Source organism: Typopeltis vanoorti, chromosome 24, assembly GCF_054136105.1.
Source record: "Typopeltis vanoorti isolate ZY-2024b chromosome 24, IOZ_Tvanoo_1.0, whole genome shotgun sequence".
NCBI classification, from domain to species: domain Eukaryota; kingdom Metazoa; phylum Arthropoda; class Arachnida; order Uropygi; family Thelyphonidae; genus Typopeltis; species Typopeltis vanoorti.
This window is the reverse complement of record NC_143572.1, coordinates 65,768,637-65,788,107: the sequence shown is the minus strand read 5'-3', so window position 1 is coordinate 65,788,107 and position 19,471 is coordinate 65,768,637. Positions and strand designations below refer to the sequence as shown.

The 19,471-nt window shown below is 35.1% G+C and overlaps 1 protein-coding gene across 1 annotated transcript in view; it reads right to left on the bottom strand.

Moving 5' to 3' along the window:
* Window positions 1-19,471, bottom strand: part of Shark (SH2 ankyrin repeat kinase) — a 266,529-nt gene that overhangs the window by 168,216 nt on the left and 78,842 nt on the right. The window contains exons 5-6 of the mRNA XM_090413998.1: window positions 18,924-19,108; window positions 14,614-14,754 (exon numbers count right to left, since the gene is read on the bottom strand). Coding sequence (XP_090270124.1) covers window positions 14,614-14,754; window positions 18,924-19,108 — 326 coding nt within the window. The remainder of the gene's footprint in view (window positions 1-14,613; window positions 14,755-18,923; window positions 19,109-19,471) is intronic.

The window sequence follows — 19,471 nt, the reverse complement described above, 5'->3', positions numbered from 1 at the left end:
ACTCATCTTCCAACAGTATCTCCCTCCGTGTCACACTTCAAAAAAAAGTGAAAGAGTTCCTCAAAAATCACAACATCCAATTGCTTTAGTAGCTAGGTAACTCTCTGACATTAACCCAATAGAAAATTTGTGGGCAATACTGAAAAAGAGACTTGGAATTAAATTGTGATACAAAGAATAACTTAATACATCTATTAAGTTATTATAAAAGTATGATTTCGAGATGCAGAAATAAGAAAAATGTGTTCTACACTGATGGAGTCCATGCCTAAGTGAATTAATGAACTTATTAGGAACAGGGGAGCATATATAAATTATTAGGAAAGGTTAGAGTTTAATTTTTGTACTTATTTGCTTGCAAAATTAAATGTCTTTTTTTTTTTTTTTAAATGCGACTTTTCAGATTAATTTGTTCGGTACTGTAGATCTTAAAGCAGATGTTGAGACCTCTGGACTCAAAGCACTGAAAAGATTTGGAGAAACTCTCATAGTTGCTCTTGACATTCCTAAAGATCAGGTGTGGCAGAGAGGTCTGCTCAGCAAATTGCCATCTTACAGTGCGCTTCAAACCTTTTGCAAATGGTTTGCAGCTTACTCTCAGGTCATTCCTATGTGTCATGGTAGATGGTTTCCTCTCCTAAGATTTCCCCACAAATGCAGGAATACATCAGGCTCTGTACTCTAACCCACTTCCTTCTTTAGCATATAAATGACTTGCACTTTCTGTCTTCAACTCCTATACATAGCTATGATGACAGTACACTCCACCCTCTCATTCTCCAGCAGGGATAAGGAAAACCTTGTAAAGATCTCATGTCGCGTCTTATTTTTGGTAACATTCAGATGTCAAAACATTACCAGATTTCTCTTCTTGGAGTGACTTGAACCTCCCGCTTTAGCTGGCACAAACATATGAAGCCCATAGCTTCTGTAGCTGCCAGAAACTCTGTATACTTTTATATTCGAGATGCTACTTTCTCACATTTACATCTGCATGCTGTCTAAATCCCAAAACTTCACTAACAGTGTTTCATTCTATTCAGAAGAGGGCAATCACATTAATCGATGATCTCTCTCACACATTTAAGTGCCTCATCTACAGGTATTTTCACAGTAAATGCTCTGATGAATTGGCCACTATCATTTGTCCACTTTGTTCAAAAAATAAGAACAAGAGTAGCTGCTGGTCAATATCCATTTACTATACTCTATCAAAATTATCGAACCAACTCTTTTCTTGCTCTTTCATTTCATCTAACTCTGTCCTCAAACAGCCTGTCTCACTCTGTCTTCTCCAAAGACTACAACCTTCAAAAAATATTCAAATTAAGTGGATATTGAGTCCAACATTATTTCAAAGCCGAATAGAGAAACTACAAGAGTTTCATGCCAAATATAGAAACTATAAAAGTTTCGGTGGATCCAAGCGTAAGCAAACCTAGTATTCCCATAATGTAAAACACATCTAATAGCAGACATGTATGATGTTATACATTATGGGGGGACCGGCTTTGACCTTTATTGAGGTCTCATCTGGCTCCCACTGATGAGACCTCAATAAAGGTCAAAGCCAATCCCCCCCAAATGTAAATAAATACTCCGGTTGAAGTGATGCAGAACTTATAATTTACTATACGAGTTGCTAAAAAGGGTGTCACATCACAAAAGGCACCAAGAATTACTTCAAAAAATATGTTAACAAGTTTCTTCTTACCCTCTTACCAAAATAAGCACTGATGTGATATAAATCTTACAACCCTTCATTTCTAAGTCACATAAAAACTTCAGCATTTGTTCCAGATTGATCAATGAAGTTAATGAAAGCCAGTTTCAATTGTAAACATTGAAGTACTGAAGGAAGATAACTTCTCTGTCTTGATAATTATCAAGACAGCATCATGGAATCAAGATGGAATCAAAGAGGTCATCATGGAATCAAGATTCAGAAAAAATAATGATGTCAAAATGGTTATTGAAATTTAGAGAATGATAATAAGGAATGCAAGATAATGGAATTGAAATTCTAAACCAGTGCACATCACAAATAGAAGATTCTAGGTTTAGCATTGTCTAACATGGAATGTTATTTCAAACAAATATATCCACTTTTTTTTTTATGGAAGGAATCACATTACATAAGCTGTAGTTTGGATAGCTAAAGTGGACAGTAGATGACACTTAGAGATGAAATATTTTAGAAATAACAAGTATGGTTTAAATGCATGTAAGTGACAATACACATCATTCATGTTTGTGTTAAGGTCACAATTATGTCGAAGCATTTGGTGTTTTCTTTTCTTTTCTGTTTTGGTTGCATCTTTGATGTTTTCATGATTATTTTTATTTATTTATTTTTGTCGAAGGTATTTTTCTACTGGCATTTTACAATATATTTTAATAGTAATGATCAGTGATGTTTTTAGTGATCAGTGATGCCAAATTAAACTCGAAGCATGCAGCATGAAAGTAAGTCATGTTTAATATCCATATAACGTATTCTGATTACTACTACTACTACTACTACTATATTCTCTCTCACTCTCTCCAGACACAATCTGAAGGAAGATTATTCCCTAACTAATATGGAAACTTTATCATTATCATCAGCATCAAATTCCTGACATGTACCCTCAAGGGGTGTACAGTATAACATATGGATATACAGGATATACTACATGAAAAATTTACATCATTACTAACTTCCTATCTACAATTTTCCTCCAAATCAGTCTATTACTTGTCAAGACTCCTATATCATTATCAGATCTTATATTTCTATCGTCTAAGGCACATTATACGTATCAATCCACCTATATCTTGGTCTTCCTCTGGGTCATTTATCTGCCAACCTGGCAGAGAACACTTCTTTTGCTAATCTTTCCTCGCCCATTCTGTTTAAGTGACCATACCACCTGAGATTAGCTCTGCTAACGCACTCCTCAATGCCGACAATGTCAAGTTCTTTCCTAATATCCTCTTTTTAATATGATATTGCCATTGATGCAATCTGTTCATGCCTCTAATCTTTCTCAGGACTCTCATATCTGCGGTCTCTAGTCTTTGGTCTAGTGTTTTACTTCTGAACCAGCTCTCAGATCCATAAGTTAAAACTGGTTTGAACACTGTCTTGTATACAGCTAATTTAGTGTTCTGACTAATTTCTCTCTTATTAAATATGAATTTATTCAATTGACTTCCTACCATACCAGTTTTGTTGATTCTGTTATCTATTTCCATATTTAATTTAAAATCTTCACTAAAAATCGTGTCTAAGTAGCTGAAATGTTTTACTTGTTCTACGGGTTCCCCGTTCTCAACACAGTTGACATTTTCAACAATTCTAGCTATTTTCATTGTCTTTGTCTTTTTCGTGCTGACCTTCATATCATATCTATTACAACAGTTATTCAATTTAGTCAGGGAATCTTGCAAACTTGTAGCGGATTTATTTAGAAGTATAACATTGTCCGCACAAAGCAAAGAGCTGACATTAACATCTCCAAATCTGATATTATGTTTAATACCACTTTCCTTCATAATGTGATCCATATAGATAATGAATAACAGAGGGGATAACGTACATCCCTGTCTCACACCAGATTTAACATTAAACTATCTTCCTGTACATCCTTCAATTCTAACTGCCGACTTACAACTCAAATACAGACTAAGTATTGCTTGATATAATGCCCCATTGACACCACATAACAGTAGCGTATTGAATAGCTTCTCTCTTGGCACCTTGTCATATGCCTTTTCCAGATCAACAAAACTTAAATACAGATCTTTTTCATATTCCCATGCTTTCTCGACTATTTGTAATAAAGTAAAGATCTGATCCTGACAGCCTCTATTTGGCCTGAATCCAGCTTGTTCTTCACCAAGCTTTTCTTCCACAATTTTTCTCAACCGTTTCTCAAGTATACTTGCATAGATATTGCAAGGAACACTCAGTAGGGAAATACCTCTGTAATTCTCACATTCAGTTTTATTTTCCTTTTTATATATGGGCACTATTAGAGCTCTACTCCAATTGTCGGAAATTTGCCCCTCTGTCCAGGCTTTCTGAACTATGCAGTGCAGCCAGTGTAAGCTTTCATACACCATACTTCAGCAATTCTGGTCAAATATCGTCTACTCCTGTTGCCCTTCCACATTTCAAGCCTTTGATGGTTTTTTTACTTCAAGTATGGATATGTATTCCTGACTGTATGCTAGTTGAGTGTTTTTTTAACACTGTGCTATCACTGCTTATTTCATTTAGCAATTTTTCAAAGTAATTACTCCATACTTCAAGGATATCTTTTTCTCCCATTTTCATGTCACCATCATCTCTGCTTTTACAGCCCTCTTTCCTCCATTTCTAAGCTTCTTCAACAACCTCCAGAATATCTTACCACTTTTTGATATTTATTTTCTATATTCTTGCCAAAGTCCTCCCATGACTTTTGTTTAGCTAGTTTTACACAATGTTTCGTTTTCTTACATTTGTCTCTGTATTCTCTAAGAGCAAAAGCTGACTTATTTGCAGGAACCTTTGATATGATTTCTTCTTTTCCTTCACTGCCTCTTTAACTTCCTGTGCCCTCCATGGAGTCATGATTTTTCAAACTTTGCAGACAACCTCACCACATGCCTCTCGGTTGAATTAATCAGGGCTTTCTTCAAGGTTTACCACAGAATCTCCAAGGTTTGATTCCTGTTCTCAAACTCTTTCATTTTTTCTTGAATAATCTTTATATATTTTAGTCTACAGTTCACATCTGAGAGCTGCTCAACTTTTTTTCGCTTTAAAACTTTCCTACATGTTATTCTTTTCAATATGAAATTCAATTTTATCCTGCTCAAGTCTAAATAGTGATCGCTTCCAATTTCAAATCCTCTGTACACTCTGGTGTCCTGCACCAGGGAGAAAACATCACTATCAGCAATAACATAGTCAATGAGATGAGACTTTTCTTATTCCTTGCTTCTTCTCTCCATGTGAATTTGCACACATTTATATGTTGGAACATGGTGTCAGTAATAACCAGCCCATGTCCTGAGCAGAAATCCAACAGATATTTGCCATTATTATTAGCTTTGCTCTTTTCTCCAAATTTTCCCAAAATATTTTTGTATGTCTCACAATCATTTCCTACTCTGCTATTCAGATCCCCAAAAAGGACCAACTTTTCCTTTTTCATTGTGTCGGTTACTTTTTCTAAAGCCTGAAAAAATTTCTCCACTTCTACCTTAGTAGAACCTTCTGTGGGACCATAGGCACAAATAAGTCTCATTGTCTAGTTCCCCATTCTCATATTTGCCCACATCACTCTATTTGAGACTGCCTGCCATTCAAGAAGTTTAGCCTTGTATTTAGTATTGAATACTGTGGCTACTCCTTCTTTTCCTTGATTGTCATTGCCTGAATATAACATTTTGTATTTATTGCTCAGAAAGATCTCACCAGTTTTTGTCTTTTTTGTTTCAGTCACACCTATTAGGTCGATCTGGTAATTATCTAATTCTTCAGCTAGCTCCATTTCTTTGCCATTCAGGCTTCTTAAGTTGATAGTACCGATCTTTAACTCTGGTGATGTTGAGTTGGGATTTGTTTTCAGATTTGTTCCAGTAACGGACTTTTCGCCGTTCACCCTGCTTCCCTGGCGAAAACAACGGGGCCTTGTTTAACTGGATGATGCCCCAGCCAGCATGAAATTTTGTCATGTTGTACCATCATTTTTTATTTTGGTTTAACCAATAAGAATACAATTTGGTCGGCTAAATCCCAAACTGCCAGCCCATCCTCATTCGTTCAGTATCCAGGTAGATACCCAACAGGATGCACCACGAGAAGGTGAGGATTGGACATTAGGTCAGAAGTCCTGGTCGGTTCTCCGCATTCCTTTAAAGGCAATGTTGAGGTCTCCTCTCAGTTATACAGCTTTGACCCTTAAGCACCCCACAGAAAGTTTATAATGCATTATTATCAGGTTCAGCCCAATAGACTATCTAGTACACGGCTAGATAGTATTTGCCTATAACAGAACTGCTTTATTGCTTTCGCTTCAAAATGGAGGAAATGCTAGCTGCCTAGTTAATTATAGTGTATTAAGCATGGCCATGAAGGGTGTTAGGGTTTTTCCCATAGTGCATGTAAGAAGAGAATGGAAAAACCAGAAAAAGACTTTACCTGGATTCTAAACAGCAACAGTAGGTCTCCAATTTAGTAGTGTTTTACCAGAAAATGAAAGATGGTACAACCTACAGATTAGTATTTCATTTCCCATAATGTAAATTACATCTCCAAGCAAACATGTATGATATTATACATTATGGGGGGGGGGTCACTACCCAGGCTGGTTTTGACCTTTATTGAGGTATCATCAGTGGAAGCCAGACGACCCAAATGTAAATAAATACTTAGGTTGAAGTGATGCAGAACTTATACTTTACCATACAAGTTGCTAAAGCTATTGGTATTTCATCCATCAGGGAAGGTTTACTTTCAAATGCCATATACAACAAACTATATATAAACTAATATTCAAACTATCTTATCCTCTCTTCTAAAGGTGGACTCCACCCATTATCATCAGCATGGTTTGACAAATTATGTAAAATCCTGCTTGTCACGAAATAAAAATACTCGCCAACCCCCCCTCTCCAATTTTTGAATATGTTCCAGTAAGTCAATAGAAGTACTATAAAGTAATTAGTCTGGTGGTAAGGTTTATATATTGGCTATTTATAATTGTGTTTCATGAGAAAGATTCTATAAGGGAAAGTAATGAATAATAAGAACAGGAAGAATAATAAAAACAACATTGGTTTTTTAGAAAATATAATGTCACATTATTTTTAGTAGGTATTAACGATATTGTTATATATAACTGGTGATATTTTGTTTATTTTTGACTGTGTTGTTAGTCAATTATTTTTACATGATATACTTTCAGAAACGTTTATTGTTATGGCGCCAATGTGTACGAGAAAAACTATGATCAAAATATCGATGTTGACTAATATCAACATGAAACTACATTGCATTTAGTGCAATGTAGCATAATGTATTCGATGCCGAGAATGAGTATTTGTGATGAGAGAGAGAGAATGGAGAAAATACTTGTCAGAAATGTTTCATAAACAAGTAAAAGAAATGTGAGTCATGTCAGGAGTGAAAGAATGAAGTGATTGATATTATAGATATAAGACAGGATTGTCCAAGTGTTGTAGAGAATGTAGAGGAAGCAGTGAATAATAGTGCACGAAATATGAATGAGAGTGTGAAGGAAGCGATTGAAATTAATAATGTGGATTATGAAATACTAGTGCAGAAGAAATTGCACACTTGCAGACTCCTTCACAGGACAAAATGTGAGCTTGAGTGACTGAAGATACAACTGGCATGTGGTACAGAAAGACAGAGAATGAAAGAAAGAGTGAATGGGAAAATCATAAAAGAGTGAGAAACTGGTAGGAAAGAGATAGTATTGTATGGGGATTCGATGATAAGAGGTATATTTGATGAGATGTCTTCCAGGTGTGGAGATAAAGGATGTCAGTGAAGCTTTAAGTCTGCAGAAGAAAGAAGCAAACGAAGTAATTGTTTTGGTAAGCACAAATGATTTGAAGGGTGAGAAATACACAGTGAGAGAAAGTATGAAAGAGTTGTTAGAAGAAGCAAAAATGAAAGTAAGAAAGTAAAGATTGTTAGTCTGTTGCCTTATACGATGTGAGAACTGAGAAGGGCTGTGATTACCAACAAGACAATGTGAAGATCATGCAGTTTATATATGTGTGGAGTGAATTTGATGGACATAAGGACCTATATATGCTTGATGGACTGCACTTAAATGGTTTTGGAGTTAGGCATTGGAGAAAGCGTTGTTCAGTGAGAGTTCGGAAGCGCGAAACCAGAGAAACTAGATATATTAGGGATATTGGGGGGGGGGAGCATTCAAGCATGTGTCTAGCCACCCCTGGTATAGATAAGTATGAGTGCAGGAATGATTATGAAGGGCTGAGTGTGGTTTCCCAAGTTTCGAATTTGAATGGCCAGGTAATGACATAATGTAAAGGTAACTGTGGGCCTAAGGGGATGTTGAAATGCATGTACAGGAATGCTCAAAGTATCAGAAATAAAGTAGAATTTTTAGCATTGGTCAGCCTAAATTGGTTAATAATTTTTGGCATCAGCGAAACCTAGTTGTCAGAGAATGATGTAGTCACAGGGATAGAATGTAATGGATATTGTATTTTCAGAGAAGATAAAAGAAATAGGGCAGGAGGAAGGGTATTATTAATGAGCTGAAGAACTTCAACCAACAAAAACAGAAGTTAAGGAAGATTGTAGATCTGATAGAAATAGTTCATTTGAGGCTGTCTGGTGTGGCCAACAGGACAAAATGTATTGTTGGTTGCTGCTATAGACTTTGGGGGTCCAGAAGAAGCAGAGACTGATGTGAGCATTGAGGTAGATGAACTGGAGGCACTCAATATCTTGAAAAATATCAATGTGTCTGGACAGTATATCTTCACATGTGCTATGAGAATGCGCAAGTGAACTGGCAGTGCCTTTGCCAAAGGTGTTTAATCTAAGTCTCAGCTCTGGCAAGGTTCCAAGGAAGTTGAAAGAGGGTAAGATAGTTCTATTCTGAGACAAGACAGAAGTAGAAAATTATAGACCAATTAGTATCTATGAAGTGGTGGTTAAAGTATCGTAAAAGTTGGTTAAAAGTAAAATTCAGGAATGTGTGAATAGGAATATGATACTTGATAGGGGGCAGCATGGCTTTGTAAAATGTAGGTCCTGCCTCAGTAATTTAGTCACATTTTATAATAAGGTGAACAGCAAAATTGGATAAAGGAAATGGCTATACCATGATACTGCTGGACTTTGCAAAGGCATTTGACAGAATACTGCATGGAAAACTATTACATACGTTGGAGCAAATGAGAATGGATATTAGGCTCATTGCATGGATAGGGGAGGTTGCTGACAGACAGACATCAGAGGGTGGTGTATGGTGGAGTGGAATCTAGCAGAATAAAATATTGACCAGTGGATCATCTTAGGGTTTTGTACTATGGCCATTACTCTTTAATTTGTATATCAATGATATTATAGAGGAAGATTTAAGGGGGGGGGGGGAATTTAGTTTGTTGTTGATGCAAAACTGAAGAGGGAAATAGTTGGTAAAGGTGATGTAGATATCTTACAAGATGATTTAAATAAATTGCCAGTGTGGGCAAAGGACAATGGTTATCAATTGAATGTTGTAAAATGTAAGATAATGCACTTAGAGATTAAAAGATTACACACTTTGTATCATACTGATGGTACTAGTTTACAGGAAATTGGTGAGGCTAGGGATCTGGGGGTGATGGTGGACAGAGATTTGAAATTCAGAGGACATATTGCAAGAGTTGGTAAAATAGTTCAGAGGCTTACTTGAGTGCTGAAGAGGACACTGAAAACTACAGATAGGGAAGTTATTATTCCACTTTATAAGGCTATGATAAAACCACATGTTGACTGCTGTGCACAGATTTGATCACCTGCATTTCTTAGAGATCCGGAGGTTGTGGCGTGTTCCTTATGAGGATAGACTGAGGACGTGTGGGTTGCAGAGTTTAGCTGACAGATGGAGGAGAGATATGATAAAAACTTGGTTGCCTAAGGGATACTATAAGATTGACACAGAAGAAATTTTTTAATACATGGGGAGTAGGGGGGAAAACAAGGGGTCGCACTTGGAAGCTGTCCAAGAGTGGGGTTAGTAAGTGGTGTGTGTGTGTGTGGGCTAGGATTTTTTTCTTGCAGTGGTGAATGAGTGGAATGGGTTGCCAGATGTGGTTGTGAGTGCTCTAACAGTGAATAGGTTTAAGGAGATGTATGAGAGGTACTGTGTTAATGAATGGTGTGGGGTCTCCTGCAATGAGTCTTTTGTCTCTATGGAGTGCCTGTATAAATAATGATAATTAATTTTTGACACTAGAATAGTTTAAAAAAAAAAATTAAAGACAAGCATTATAAACTTAAAGAACTATGTAAGCTTGTCTAGAGCAGGCTGTCAGAAATATTCATGGTCATGGTGGAATTCGAATCCCCTAACATATCCGTTGGAGAGTGGGTATGCATTCCACTAGGCCAGTGTTTCTCAACTTCAGATATCTGCGTATCCCTTCTTAAATTTTTATTTTTACCAAGTACCCCCAACTAATTAATTAAAAAATAAATTCACTAATTAATTAATTAAAAATAAATTGATTAATTAAATTAATTTAACATATTAATTAAAATTAAATATCTATTTTATTTGAATTTATATGTTCATGTAAAAAAAAAAAAGCTTGGATAAGGGAGTGGTATGAAGCAAATGGGAATATCCATTCACATTTGCTTCATGTAGTATTCAGTCAATTGCCTTTGTCAAGTTCAGTAGTATCATGGCGTAGTCATTTCCTTTATCCAATTCTACTGTCACTTTATTATAAAAGGTGAATAAATTACTAAGACAGGATCTACCTTTACAAGGTCGTGCTGCCCACCATAGTATATTGTGACCCTATCTACCAACTGTTGGATTTTACTTTTAAACAACTTTTCCAATAGTTTAACAATCACTCTGATATATTAATTTGTCTGTAGTTTGCTATTTTTGTCTTAGAGCCACCTTTATATAATTGAACTATCTTACCCTCTTTCTACTCCTTTAGAACCTTGCTAGAGCTGAGACTTAGATTGAACAATTTCATCAATGGAATGCCAATTCTTTTTGCAAGTGGACTAACATGCCATCCAGTCCTACTGCTGTATTCATATTGATATTTTTCAAAATGCTAAACACCTGTTCATCTACCTCAATTTTGATATGCATCCGTCACATCAGCAACTGCAAAATCTCCACATGGATGATACACCTTTGCAAAATGATCACCGAGCAACTCAACAATTTCTTTTGCATTCCATCTTCTCATCTTCCTACCATTCAGCATTGATTAAAGTCATCCTAACAGAGTCATGTTTCCTCTACATAATGAAAAAACTCTTTTGGAGTTACTTTGGCTTCCTTGGCTAATTTTATCTCATAATCTGATTTTACTTTTCTTACCATACTAATCACCCTTCTTGTTTGCTTGCACTTTGTAATCATGAGTATGCTAATCACCTTTTTCTTTATATTCCCTCCATAGTGTTTTCTTTCATTCCATCCCCCCCCCAGCTCTGCTTTATATCTCTAGTCATCCACTTAATTCCCAGCCGGTTCATCCTCCTGACTTTGGGTATGCAAGTCTGATACTGCTTCTCTCAAATAATCTCTAACCACTTTCTTTCCTTGTAGCTCCTGAAGCCATGGCTGCTCCAAGATGCCTCCAAATTCTGAAAACCAGGTTTATAATTCAACATAAACCCTTCCTTGACAGAGAATTCCAATTGTTTAGAAACTTCTCAGAACAATACTGCATGGTCACTCTCTTCAATTGGAGACAGTGTCTACCTTGGTTATAGATATAAATTCTGATGCTATTACCAGATCTAGCGCTCTCAAATTCCTGGTCCCCTCTATAACACGTTGTTTCAGGTAATTATCCCTTAGCAACTGTATAAATTCCACTTCTACCTTGCCATGTCCCTAATATTCCATAATAAGTTAAGTCTGCTCATTTGTGCTAATCTGCTGATACATGATATCTACATAATATAATTTTTTAAATAAAGGATTTACACAAGTAAGAGAAAACTAAAATATAATTTATTACTCCTGTATATTTTGCTCAATATGTCATGAGCATCTTTCAGTAAGAAGGCAGAACTAATAACAGCATTTATATTCTGAATACAAAAACAAGTCAAGTTTGCATATAAAACTGTATCTCAGTTGCATCTACAAGGGGGAGGGATTCTGGAAAGTTCTGATAAACACCTAGAACAAAATGGTATTAAAGCAACTGATATAACCACAAGAAAGAAATACTAGTAGCAGAGTTATGAAGGTAACTTTATGTTCTTAGGTCCTCATACTCTTTCTTATGGTTATATAGTTGTATTTTTGTTTAAGGTGTTTAGCAGAACTTTCCAGATCACCTTTGTATATCATCCTGTGGACCCACTGGTCTATTAGCAGCAACCAACAATATATTTTGTCCTGTTGGCCTTTATCTCACACAAGACAGCCAGCTTCAAATGAACTATTTTCCCTAGACTTAAAATCCTCTTTAATTTCTAATCTTATTGGTTGTAGTTCTCTGACTATCATTAGCAATAACCCACCTCTTGTCTTACCTATATCCTCACTAAAAAAAAAAAATACCCTTTACATTCTGCCCCTATATCATTTTCTGTCAACTATTTTTCTCTATAATTTTTGGCTAAGTTGAGCTGACCAATGCCAAAAACTTCTCTCCCTTATTTCTGATACTACTGGCATTGTGTAATGTCATTACCAACTCACTTCTTCTTCTTCTGCAGCTTTTCCCACTTAAGTAGGGTCGCTGTTTGTGGTGAGTCTCCTCCACAACCTCCTGTCTTGGGCTGTAGCCACATCCAAGTTCTTCATCCTCAAGTTCTCCTCCACCATCTCCCTCCATCTCTTCTTTGGCCATTCGCGCTTCCTCTTCCCCTCCACATCCATCTGCATGACCTTTCTTCCCATATACTCTTCCTCTCTCCTCATCATATGATCAAACCATCTCAACCTTGCCTCCTGTATCTTTGCTCCTAAGTTCATAACTTTCACCATTCCCCTTACATAATCATTTCTCAGACGATCCTTTCTGGTCACACCGCACATCCACCTAAGCATTCTCATCTCCGCTACCTCCATCCTACTGATGTTATTTTTCCTCAGGGCCACAGTTTCCATAGCATATGTCATAGCTGGTCTCACAACTGTCCTGTAGATTTTGCCTTTAAGATTGATCGGTACCCTCTTATCGCATAGCACTCCAGCCATCTCTCTCCAGTTCCTCCATCCTGCATCCCACTTCCTTCTCAGCCTCACCATCTTCTTTCATTGTTGAACCTAAGTTTAACCCATTTATTAACTATTTAACCCATTACCAACTCACTCAAATCTGAAAACTGTGTAATCGCATTCAGCATTGCATAATTATTTCTGTACATGTCCATGCACTCGTTTAATCCAGGGGTGAACAGACATATGCTTGACTGCATCCCTAATATCTCTAGTTTCTCTGGTTTTGCACCTCCAAACTCTCACTAAACACTTTCTCCAATCATCTAACTTCAAAACTATTCAAATGTAGTCCATCAGGCATATATAAGTCCTTTCATTCATCAAATTCACTCATAGATCTATAAACTGCACACCATTCCTTCTGCACAATCTTTTCATTGGCTCATTAACAATCATGGCCCTTCTTCTCAACTCTGTCCTGTCATAATGAAGTAGAACACTCACAATCTTTACTTCTTTACTCTTCAATTTTGCTTCTTTCAGCAACTCTTTCATATCCTTTCTCTTTGCATATTTCGCCCCTTTCAAATTGTTTGTTCCAGCCAAAACAATCAACTCCTTCATTTCTCACTTCTGCAAACTAACAGCTTCACTAATGTTCTTAAACCCTGTACCCAGTAAAAATGCTTCATAACTTTCTCATTAAGTATACTTCTTATCACTGAATCTCCATACAATACCGTCTCCTTATTTCCAGTTTCTTGCACTTTCATACTTTCCCCATTCACTTTTACTTTCATTTCACTCCTTACCATCTCATCATCCACATTACTTTCAGCCACTTCTTTCATGTGCTTATTTATATTTCTCACACTAGCATTCACAACTTCCACATTCTTCAGAGCATTTTTGTTATCTTTCCTTACATCAACTTGTAACTTCATTTTCCTGCTTTCCACATGACAATTTGCATTTCTTGCTCTTGAACACAAAATATTTACAACACAATTTCTCACCACTCTTACTTTCATACCATAAGTCATTCACTCTTAGTGATGAATACATAGATGTAACATATATGCTACACCGTATAAAATCCTTTAAACCATTTTTCTTGTAGGCACTGCTGCCAAGAAAAAAATGCTTTCTAGACAATATCCCATATTAAAAATTTCTGAAACACACACACTCAACTTTATAGTATAACGTAAATAAGATATAACCAAAAATAATTACTAAAATCACTAATATTCACTAAAATAAAAACTTATTGTAAGACAAGTGCAACACTGCTACTATTACTCTGCGATATATTAGCACCATATTATAAATGCACATAGATGGTAATGGTCTTAAACACTCTTGTGCTAAGTTACCTATAATCTCAAATTAGGAGAGCACACCGACATACCTTATATATCATATGTTTTATATGACATATCTTATACTAAGGTTTAATACTTCCTGAACATTCATAAGCCAAACATAATTTTCTACTGCTATAACTGGAGCAAGATAATGAATTAATGTTATTGACATTAATTTCATAAGGAATTAGCTACTGATAAAACTAATTCACTTAATGCTTTATTTTGTGGAACCTATTAAAATTACTAAAGTAAGCACCTACTGTAATTATATTTGAAACAAGTTTCCAATTTTCAGAAAACTTCTGGAAAATTGTCATTCTTAGAAGTAATTTCCTTACTTTTATTACTTCTGTATGTCCTCGACTAGCAGCTTCATGCATAGGTACCCAGCCACAGGTAGATGAACGGATCTGAGGGTTAGCCTCTCCTAATTCTAGAAGCATTTGTACTGTAGAAGGACAGTTTGACTGGCAAGCATACTGTAATTAAAAAAAGTCAAATAATTAAAGAAAGCACTGATCACTTTGTTAAGCATATACCACAGATAATAACAAACATAAGTTTTGCTAATACTCAGTGCTAGATGTTTCAAGTAAAATCAATTCTAAGAAACTTCAGCAGATAAATTTAAAAAGCTTATTATACAACTTAGCAGAATGTATACTTTCTCTGCATGGTAGCAATAAGTTTCATAGAGCGGTTTTCATACTTCATAAAAAAGTTAGCTAGGCACTGCGCATCTGGAAGGGTTATTCTCCTTAGTGGAGAAATGCAGGATAGAAACCATAGAAAATTAGGAATGTTTCAATATGAAACACTCTCCTGCAAATCAAAGTATTCCTGAGAAAATCAACTGCAAACTGGTGATCACCACTCACTTAAGATGTTATTTGGAATCTTAAATACAGATCCATATTGACTCAGACTAGCAGATATATGAATTTCGCAGTTGTTACTGTATTTGCAAACCAGATGGAAAGTGGTATGTAAATACACAGGCAAGAACTTCAGCAGTAGCAGTCATATGGAATTACTAAGGCTTGAAAAAATGTATTGTGGTCAGTGAATCTGGATTTTTTTTCCATAGACAGCTTAAGATAGAATGCATATATAATATTGTTTAATACTTACATATACTGTAACAGCTGCTGAATGTGGAATATTGGTGTAGCATATTTACATGGCATGTACTCTTTTGTTCGAAGATAAGACAAAATGCAGTATGTCAGATCATATATATATCCTGTATTTTTCTATTTCTGTTCTGAGGGCAATGGCTACTTCCAAGATAATATAACCTGCTCATTATATATTAATGATGGCAAGAAATGATATTCTTGGTTTCATCCTTTATCCAAGTATAAGCAAACAAAGTTTGCTCATAAGTAGCTTCATGACTGGGAAATTCATACATAGAGTCTAATGACTTCATATCACTTGCCTTAGTATCCCATAATGCAAAGCACATATCCTTACAGACATTTATAATGCTATGCATTAAGGGAAGGGTCACTCCCCAGACTGGTTTCGACCTTTATTGAGGTCTCATCAGTAAGAGCCAGACCCAGAAGTGATACCAAGATTGAAGTAATGCAGAAGTCGTATTTCCATATACAAGTAGCCAAAAGATGTCACACCTTATTACTAAAATACTCTGGATTAAAGAACCCTATCAATCTATTTAACACTGATTTGAAAAACATGACTATAAATGTTCCTGCTCATTCCATGCAGAGATTACTATACTCAGTACCAAAAGACCTAGAAATACTATTTCAACAGTAATAATTTAAAATTATTCCCAAATATCTTTCCTAACCCTAACAGAATATTTATTATGAAGAATTCAAGCTTTAACATTAGGCATTAATACTGGAGATCCTGCACATTACTGAGGCACTAATGATCTGCAAAAAGATAGACCAAACTAACACATCAAAAACTCTTAACAAGAAAATAAAACAAGTGTAAAGTTGTAGATTGAAAGAGATAATAAAGGTAAATAGTTAGTATATGGACTGAAAAATATGCACATAAGAAAGAGAAAAAAAAAACAGAAAAAACAAAAAACAAAGAAGGATTAATTTTGTCTGTAACTGATCAGATCCTGCAGCTGGAGAAAAAAAAAATGTTTTGTAGTAACAATGAACTATTCAATCACTTTATTAGCCTGAACTGGCAAAGGATACAGAGCACAGTCTTTCCTTTTCTTAAGAAAAGGAAAGACTGTGTATCTTCAAAGAGAAATTAATATACTAGTGATTTTTTCTTCTTCATAAGAATTACTATTACTTATAATTTAGTCTCCTCTTTAAAGTTTACTGGGTCGTTTGACTACAGTCAGTCAACTCTCACTATAACAAACTACTAAAACGTTCTAGCCAAAGCTCCATGCATAGCATCAAGGCTATCGAAAAGAAAATTTACTATTAGAAAATACTACACTATAACAAACTATTCATTCAGCCCCCACCCCATCCACCATGGATTCACTGCAGTAAAAATTGACTGTATTTAATTTTTTGTGAATGTGATGTTATTTCTAATAAGTGCATCATTATCATTTGCCTTATTTCTTATTCCTGAATTCTGGCCCCTGTTTTGATTACGAACTGTGCTTTTTTTATAAACCTAAGTTCTGTTAATAATAGGTGGGCATTCTTATCATTAGTCTGAAATGTTTTGTTAATGCACAGATTCTCTGGATGGTTTGTTTTGCATAAGTAAAAAGCTGAGTTTCTGAAGAAAAAAAATCACACACACACACACACACACATCATTCAATCTTCATTTTGTTACTTGTGCTTACTTCATTTTACTAGAACAAGTTACCATAAGGGGTTTTAACCTTATTAAATACAAATCTCAGGAGGAGATATAAATGTAGAAAGTATTTTAACTTGGGTATAATAAATGTTAAATGGTAAATGGTAAAATACTTATAAGCTCTGTATTACTAAAATCTTGGTATTTCTAGCCAGGCTCCCACTGATGAGACCTCAATAAAGGTCGAAACCAGTCTGGGTAGTGGCCCCCTTGCCTTTAATACAAAACATCATACATCCCCTGCTTGGAGATGTGTTTTGGCATTAAGGGTAAATATTAAGATTAGTGATCAGAGCTTATGCCACCTTTACCACGAGTTGCCTTGGTCTTGCACTACCTGTAGGATCAGCTAGACTTGCATCACTTGCAGGCGCAAACTCGACTTGTTTGTCTGTTTGCTTACTTGGGAAATGGAGTAAAACCAGCTTTAAAATTGCTTGGTATTTTTAACATTTATTATACCCAAGGTAAAATACTTTCTGTGTTTAAGTCAATATCTGCTTATGTCCCTATTCTTCACAAGATTATTACACACTTCTTGTAGTATGAATTATCACAAGTCATCAATGGCCATTTACATGAAATACATAATGTATTTCATATTTTTTAAAGGATTGCAATTTTCTCTCTCTTACACACACACATTTTCTACAATTCAACAGAGTTGTTTTTCAATTTCAATCAATAACTAATACTTATTTAAACATATCTAAAAAAGACATTCAACATCAGTCTTTAAACTGTAATTTGATATGTATTCTTTAAGCAAAACCATTACTTATTGCAAATTAACCAACTTTTTTTCTATATAATTTTTATTAAATTTAAATATGAATTTCTATTCTGTTTATTGAAAATTTGTATCTACACAAGATACAAAAAGAGAAAGAGTGAAAAATATAACTGGTCAATAGCCAAGCAACTATGCCTACTCAACAGTATTTACTTTTGGGGTTCAAAAAGAAGTGACTCTCAATTTCCTTTGCACTTACTCATTAAGGAATGAGAAGACTCATTAATAAGCTTCCTTCATAAAACACTAACAAATAATTTCTGTAGCCTAAAACTGCTAAGAGATCTATTTAGTTAAATTAATTTAATTTAAATAATGGCTATTAAAGAAATTTTTATAAATTAGTCTAAATAGTATAATTCCTCTATTCTTGTCAACATGTCTTTTTTATTTCCCAAAGGGAGTAAATGGAACTCTCTTAGTTCCATCTACTCTGCCCTTCCCTTTTTGGATGGAATGAAGGGGGAAACCAGTTTTTACCTGATCAAAAGATGAGTTCATGACTGTCAATGAAGTAAGAATACGGAGTACCTTAACATTTGCGCTACAAAATAGTGCAAGTTCTATTGTCTATTTTTCTAAGATATGGGATTGAAAACACGTTTTGGGAGGAAAAGCCCACTTACTTGGAATCGAGAACCAGATGAAAAAAAGGCGCCTAAAAAAACTTCTAGTTGGTAACTAGAAACACATATGACAGTTTTCTTCTAGCAGTCTAGCATTACAGTACCACAAATGTTAACCCCCAAGATTACATATGTACCTTAGTATAAATATTCATTATAAATTAGAATAAGGTTTAAATTAATAATAGGATATCTCACAGATTTCTTTGCTTTCACTTCTACATATAGCATAACAAATATTAAATTAACTGGCCACCTTGTCATGTTGACTAAGATTTCTGATATAAAGGAATTATTTATAACAAAAGCCATATTTTGAAGACAATTCCTTACACTTCAGTGCTGTTGAAGTTGGTTCTACTTCTTTTGCAAGTATTCCTTACAAATGAAAAGTAATACTTACATGCAATGGAGTAAGTCCGCTACTATCCCTTACATTAACATTGGCTCCAGTTTGTAGAAGCATATCGAGAATATCATCATGCCCCATGATACTAGCCATATGTAAAGCTGTTTGTCCTTCTTGATTCTTGGCATCTAAACTATGATAGCCAGAATTTAATAGCTCTTTCACAACCATCTTCTCTCCTAAAATATAAAATGCAAAACTTAGCAGTATGTAATTGCATATTTAATGTTTTATTTTACTTATATTTTTTAATAAAAACAATAAAATAAAATTTCCTACTACATTTGCTGCATATAGCAGCTAAATGAGTGCTCAGTGCTAATTTGTAATTATTCTGAGAATTAAGAAAATTTTAGAATAAAGAGCAAGTTTAAATTCAGAACCTAACAAAACAGAACTGTTCTTTGCCTTATAAATAAAGTGCTTCAAACTTTAGTTAGTAGGATTATATTCTTCAAGTATCTGGACTTAATACTAAATTATAAATTTTTTATTTTAAAAGAGGACAGTAAGCAATCATTGCCTCGTCTCCTTCCTGACTC